General features: G+C 45.0%; 1 protein-coding gene across 1 annotated transcript in view; it reads left to right on the top strand.

The window, feature by feature from the left end:
• The first annotated feature begins 6,041 nt into the window (after positions 1 to 6,041).
• Positions 6,042 to 7,465, top strand: part of LOC108786070 (melanoregulin-like) — a 17,232-nt gene continuing 15,808 nt past the window's right edge. Inside the window, exon 1 of the mRNA XM_018555278.1 lies at positions 6,042 to 6,140. Coding sequence (XP_018410780.1) covers positions 6,046 to 6,140 — 95 coding nt within the window. The 5' untranslated portion in view covers positions 6,042 to 6,045. The remainder of the gene's footprint in view (positions 6,141 to 7,465) is intronic.

The raw sequence follows: 7,465 nt of genomic DNA, 5'->3' as shown, positions 1-7,465 counted from the left end.
ACTTGCCACTGCTGCATATCCTCAGTTATTTATAAGCAATGAACATGGAGGACACAGAAGGAAGGGTGCTGTGTCCTGTATTGTACTTCAAGAAAAGGATTTTACAGTTCTTGATCGTACAGTACACAGGCTAATAAGGATGGATGGAACGTCCAAAAGCAATAGTGAAGGGAGGAAACGGCACAGAACAGATCTAAGGCCGGCCGAAGAACCAGATGACCAAATTCAGCTTCTGTTCATGCCTGTACATCCATCCTGTAAAACCGTGTGCAAATATCAACAGAGGACCACATGGCCGCACTACAAATCTGCTGCGTTAAAGCCTGATGAGCCAGGAAGTACTGACAGCTCTAGTGGATTGAGCTTTTATAAGAAAAAGGGCACAGGCCCTTAACCTCATAGGCCTGCACCACTACTTGTTGATATCCAACAAGCCACCATGGAGCTGGACGCTGGTAAGCCCTTATGAGATCCGACAGGAAGAACAAACAGAATCTGTCTGAGGAAAGGAAGCAGTAGCTACAAGATAGGTCTGCAAAGCTCTGACTATAACTAAAGAATGTAAAGACTTTTCCTCAGGATTCTGAGGGTCCAGGTAAAATGAAGGCAAAACAATATCTTGATTAAGATGAAACTGCCTTGGTCTGTCTAGGCCTAAGAACCACTCTGTCACGGTGTATGACCAAAAGAGGGCTCCTTACAGGATCAAGCTGCCAACTCTGAAACCCTCGTAGCTGAGGTGATGGTTACTAAAAACTAGGGATGCAACGAAATTTCGGCCACTGAAACATATCGGGCGAAAATGACACCTTTGGCAAAACGCCAAAAGTACCATCTTTTGGACTAAATTGTGATTTATTCCTAGTTTCTCTCCTCCCCTCTGGACGCTGTTATATGTCCCCTCTGGCACTGCATCCAGTGGGGAGGAGAGAAACGTTCAGGGAGGACAGGAGAGCGCTGGGAAGCTGAGCTCTCCCACCCTGCTCAGCCTCCTGTGACCGATCAGGATGGAGAGTGGTGTGGTGGGCGGGGACAGCTGTCACAGGAGGCCAGTGCAGCGGAGGAGTCAGCTGTCAAAATAGACTTAGCTCTCCTCCCCGCACCGCCTGCTCAGCCTCCTGTGACTGAGTCAGGATGGAGAGCGGGTATAAACAGTCAGTGATTTCTGACTGCTTGTAAATAATTGAGGACAGAGTATGTTTACTGTGTCACCAACCGGAAGTGATCTACATCACTTCCTGTTCATTCATGATTGTGGATATAGTAAACATACTATCTCTACAAGGTATAAATGGACACAAGTACTCAGTATAGAGGATTCGTGGTCATTCATAACGGGCTGCAGAAAAAGCGATTAAGGACTTGATGTCCTCAATCTTTTTTTCTATTATAAAAAGGAAATATCAGGGGTCTGTATAGGCCCCTGATATTTCCCAGAGTCCCTGACCGTAAAGTATTGGGTTTTTTTAATTATTAAAATATAAAAAGTTGGCCACTAACATCTCTATCTGGTCCCAACCCGCTTCCGCGATCTTCATGGCTGGCTTATTATAAAAAGTTTAGAATTTTTTTTAAAAAATGTATGGTTAGGAAAAAAAAGTTTAATTTTTTTTCTTTTTGGTTTCAAAATTTAATTTTCGGTGCAACTTTTTAAGTAAGGATTTCTAAATCTGTCTCCTTGAGAGGCTCAAAAGGATGATTCTGTAGACAGGAGAGAACTAGATTAAGATCCCAAGGGGGAATGAGAGAATGTCTGGGGGGGCGGGGACGTTAAATGAGTAACACTGTACAAATGTCTTTATCAGAGAAAAAGATGCCAAAGGCTCTTAAAAGAGAGCTGAGAGGGCTGAAATCTGACCTTTAATCACAGATCATTTTTGCTCTAACCCAGATTGTAGAAAAGCTAAAAAGAAAACATATTTTTTGGTTAAGACTTTTCTTCTCACACCAAGCAAAGAGTGCCTTCCATGCTCTGTAGTAGACTCTACAAGAGGAGGGCTTCCTAGCTTGTAATAAAGTAGGGATAACCTCATGAGCTTGATCTTCTTTTTTCTTCAGAACCCGGGCTTCAACAGTCATGTCGTCAAAGCCAGCGACTGAGAAGCAGGGTGGAAGACTGGTCACTGGGACAAGATCAGGCCGATTGGGAAGGTTCCACAGCCAAACAAATTATCTCTGTGTACCATTCGCTCCTGGGCCAACAGAGGGCTATTAGAATCACTGGGGCTCTTTCTGATGCAATCCTGTGAAGGAGATGAAGATCTTTACGGGAGGAAATACATAAATCAGTTTGAACTGATCCCATGGGGTCACTAGAGCATCCACCGCAAAGACCTTTGAGTCCCTGTACTTGCACTCAAACCTGTTTAACTTGGTGTGGAACCTCTATGCCAACAGGTCTACATCTGGTGTACCCCAATGGCAGCAGATCATCTAAAACACTAGTGGATTCAGGGGCCACTCCCCAGATCCAGTCACTGCCTGCTGAGGAAGTCTTTTAGAAATGTAGGGATCTTTTAGAAATTGTAATTCCTAATAACTTTTAACACCATTTTGTACTTAAAAAGTGGGAACGGCTTCAATGATAGGTCCAGAGTCTCAGAATGGTGGAATTGAAAGTCATACACACTGCACACCTGACTCCCACCATTCCAATGACACCCCTGCCACCTCAGCTGGTCACCATTTCAGTGACGCTGCCATCTACAGGCACTGTTAGTGTCACTAGAATGATGGATAGGTTTGAGTGTCCTCGGGAAAGGTGTGTGCACCTGGCTCACACCTATCCGCTATTCCAGTGGCACTGACAGTGCACCTGGCTGCCACCTACAGGCACTGGAATAGTGGATAGCTAGGTGAAAGCCAGGTGCACACACCATTTCAGTGACACTGACAGTGCTTGTAGGTGGCAGCCAAGTGTACTGTCACTATAAGGTGGACAGGAATGACCGAGGTGCAGACACCTTTCCAGAGACAATGGCACTGTTAGGATCTCTGGAATCAGTGCTGTCTTTAACGCAGTGCAAAAGGGGCAGTTACCCTGGGCCCAGTCATTGTTATGGGGCCCAAGGCAGTTACCGCTTGATCCCGCAAAAAGATACACATGCGTCACCGTTCTGTTTACTATGTGATCATCGTATAGTGTTGCTCCACCCCTGCCGTACACTGCATAGCGCGACCGCAGGGTCATGTCTCCCTCTGACGTTTCCTCCTATCTGCAGTTTTGGAGAGCGACAGTGCATGGGGGGCGGGGGGGCCCCAGAAAGTTTTTCGCTTTGGGTCCAATGAATATTAAAGACGGCCCTGACTGGAATGGTGGATAGGTGAGAGCCAGGTACACGCATAATTTCAGTTTCAGTGCCTGTAGGTGGTATCCAGGTGTACTGCCAGCCTGGGGAACACACCTTTCCAGAGACTCTGACAATGCACCTGGCTGCCACCTACAGGCACTGTCAGTGTCACTGAAATGTTGTATGCACCCAGTTTTCTGCCCCCTCCACCTCCCACCCACTCCTCCTGCCTTGTCCTCTTCCTCCTCCCGCCAATCCTTCCTCCTCCAGCCAGTGAATGCAGAGCGCATTTGCTTGTCCCTAAAAAGGAAGAAAACATTATATATATATATTCCACTATAAAGCATGTTTTCTATAGTACCACATTTGTGCCTATTCTTACACTATATATTGCCAATTTATTTATCGAAGTCTTGTGAACTCTTTGGGTGGGATATGGACTTATGAGTTTCTATTTACTCTGTAAAAGCGGACCTTTACCCAAATCTTTAAACTAACAACAAACACACCTTTTAGAAATGTTTACTAATGACAATGTACAAACGCATACACAGAGATAATTGCCGGCTTTTTCTTTTTTGTAAGGATGCACTGATACTGTTATTTCGTTATGAAGTACAGGTATAGATATTTTTTTCAGGTACTCACCAATACAGAGTAACAAATACCGATACCAGAAGTCCCATTAAGGAAGTGTAAGGACTTTGCGCCCAACTTTCTGATTAGCTGGGAAGCTGGACGGTGTGTAATGACTCGCTGCCCGGCTTTCCAATTAGCCGGGAAGCCATCTCCATGCTCCCTTGTCACCAGGTGACGAGGAAGCATGGAGCCGGCTTTCTGGCTTATCAGTAAGCCGGGGGGGTAATGACTTGCCGCCTGGCTTTCTGATTGGCCAGCTTCCCAACCAAGCAGGAAGCTGTGCGGCCAGTCATTACACACGCTGCCCAGCTTCCTGATGGGCCAGGAAGCCGGCTCCATGCTGCCTGGTGATGAGGGAGCATGGAGCTGGCTTCCCGATCCATCAGGAGGCCGGCGGGGAGTCATTACATGCTATCCCGATACCAGAAGTTCCTGTATCGGGATAGGCATTGGGAGCAAATACTGGATATCGGTATCGGTGCATCCCTAATTTTTTGCATACCTTATTTCTCTTTTCTTCCCCAGTCTTCTGACAGTGGCCATTTTAACTAAGGGCAGATTACTAGATCTCCTATTAATTCCTGGAACTCTGGCAAATATGTCATATCAGGGGAGGAAAATACCTTTCCCTGAGATCTCATGAGATTACAAATGAGATTTCCCAGCAATGCTCTGCTGATGTAACCTTCCCAGAATACAATGCTTGGGTACATTACATAATTTATGTCAAAGTGGACCAGGAAGTAGGAATTAAAAAAAAAAAATATGTTTAGCTAATGAATGTCAGATGATTTCATATCAGCATGCAGAGGTCCACATTATGCAGTACATAGTGAGTCAGTGCTATATACAGTAAATAATGGACATTAAAGGAGAACTATGGGGTCAGTGTTTTTCCCCATAGTTCTCCTTAGGGTAACGGGAGGACACAAACTAGCATCCTCCCGTTACCCTAAGCTCAGTATACCGCGAGCTACAGCTCGCAGTATACTGAGACGCCGCAGCCGGAGCGGATCCCGACGTAGATGACGTGATCCGCCCAGTGGGGTGAGTGACAGCTGGCTCTGCCTATCTAGAGGCAGAGCCAGATGTACCCACCCCCTCCCCCGTCCGTTCCGCCAGTCAGTGTTGGCAGATCGGAGCGGGGAGAGGGGAATCCAGCCCTCCCCCTGTCACGGCAGAGAGCCGTGACAGGATCGAGAGGTGAGCGAACCCGGTATGTATTCGCTCACCTCCCGATCTACTGAGCCGACCTGTGACAGTCTCATTGTCACAGGTCGGCTAGAACTATGAGGTGAGTGGAAATCACTCATCTCATAGTTCTCCTTTAAGCTGTACACTACATAGTTCAGAACAGAAAAGAGTCTGTGTTGCCCAGAGCAGGAAGTAATTTCTAACCAGTGCTAGTAAGAAATTACTGATTGGTACCTGATTGGTGACTGTGTGCTACATATTTAGGTTCATAAAAGTCCACTGTGTTCAACCAACACATCATTCTGCCCAACTTTCTGGGGTGAGAAAGAGGGACACCTTCTAGCACAAAGTAGGCAACAGACACACTCTGGCCATGTCCCAATTATATGGACCACAAATGTATATGCCAAAAATGATTGGTAAGGCCCAGAATTGTTGTTTTATCACCATCACTTTTCCTTTATACTGGCTTTTCAAAATTGAAAATAAGATAATTAAGAGATAAGATGAAGGTTTTAGTGCACAAGAATAATTAAATAGAGCATTTCTTTAGATATCTGACATCAGACCAAAAAGAGGGACAATTGAGGAGGCAAGGGGGACAAAGGGATTTGGTTCCGAATGAGGGACAGATGGGAGGTATTAAAATATTACCAGTTAGTGTTCCACTGATTGTGTTCCCCATCATGCAGACCATTGCACTTCCCTGTTTATAATGTACAACTGTCTCTTGTATTTATCTCCCACCTTCCTTCAGTATGATGAAACGATGAGTTTTTTTAGCCACCCCTTTTCTTGTCATGCTTCTTAGCTGCAGGCTCAGAGTTCCTCAGTCATACATGTGACTCCCTTGTTCTTTCTTCCCAATTACACTGAATGAATTGTTCACCACCCACGATAAGACCCCCAACCCACCACTTCCATGCCTCGCAATACCATGGCAGAGCGGAGAACGTTCTATCGCCTCTTCTGCTGCTGCTGTAATGAGGATTTGCCAGAGAAGAGCCCTTTAATCAGGTAAGAATCTGGATTCTATGAGGGAAAACCCAGCAGACCTTAATGACCATGAAATTCACACCATATCGGAAAACCGCTGTGTAGTCTGTGCCACTGTGGGAATGATTTTGGTACATATGAAATTGTAAAACTACTGAAGATGTCATAATATAGAAGTATGTTGTTCAATTATTAAAGGAATTCAAAGAGGAACTGACACTCCTGACCTTCTAAAATGACTTGTTGACTGGCTGTCTCTGATCACTATCCCACAACAAGTATGCATATCAGGAAAGTAATAGTTTAGTAGGAACTCCTGATCTGAATGCTTGCTCCAGGTCAGGTATTTGAAATAGCCCCGGATCAGCATGACAGCCAGGCAGCTACCATTTCAGAGGTGGAAGCCTCCATATTCTCCCAGTATTCTTTTAATATGTTTCATGGTGGGGGAAAGAGATACATTGGTGTTGCCCATTTTGTTTCTTCCAATTTTACAAGAGCTCTGGAAAAATATCTGTTCCAATCTGGTTGCTGCAGGACTTACACCTTGTCTTTAATCCAAAGACATTCTTAAGTGGCAAGTATTTGTGATCTAGCAAAACGTACTTGGTTTGTCATAGTAAAACCATGTTCTAACATTTCCTAAGAAATACATGGGGGCCGCCTTCATGATGGTCCTCCTGCTTTAAAACTTCAGATCACTGACCTGGAATAAATATACAGGTCTGGTCCTCTAACTATAGTGGCTCAAATATAAGTGGGAAAGCATAACAGCCAGACAAGTAGCATTTTCTGAAGGTAATGGCAACCCTATATTTTGCTTTATAGTGGTTTGTGTTCTGGGGAACGGTTCTGGACCCCTAACCGCATGTAATCTTATGTAGTACAATTACATGCGGTTTGAATAATCACTATCCCTGGATGCAATGTGCGAGAGTGATTGATTCCTAACTGCATGTAATTGTATCACATCCCATTGCATCACATATGATTACATCACATACCATTATATCACATACTATTACATCACATATGATTACAAGCGGTGTGCCGGCATTCAAATGCAGTGGCTTTCACCCAATTATTAACTTGAACGGGGGGCAGCTGCTGCTTGTAAAATATTAGGGATTGCTGCTGCAGGAAATCGCAAGTTCATGACGCAGGAATCCCTAATTGCACCTATAATATAGGTATGAACGGGCCAACTTATGAAGGGTGTATTCCAATGCTATTTAGGTTTACTTGCTTAATCTGAATTTGGCTTTAGCTTGAACCAGGGGGGCAGATATCCAGGGCCGGATTTGCTCTCCCTGCCGCCCCAAGGCCAGGTTTTGCAATGTGCCATC

The sequence above is a fragment of the Nanorana parkeri genome, unplaced genomic scaffold (genome assembly GCF_000935625.1).
Source record: "Nanorana parkeri isolate BGI_ZX_2015 unplaced genomic scaffold, ASM93562v1 scaffold190, whole genome shotgun sequence".
Classification (NCBI taxonomy): Eukaryota; Metazoa; Chordata; class Amphibia; order Anura; family Dicroglossidae; genus Nanorana; species Nanorana parkeri.
This window is presented reverse-complemented; position numbering and strand designations above follow the sequence as displayed.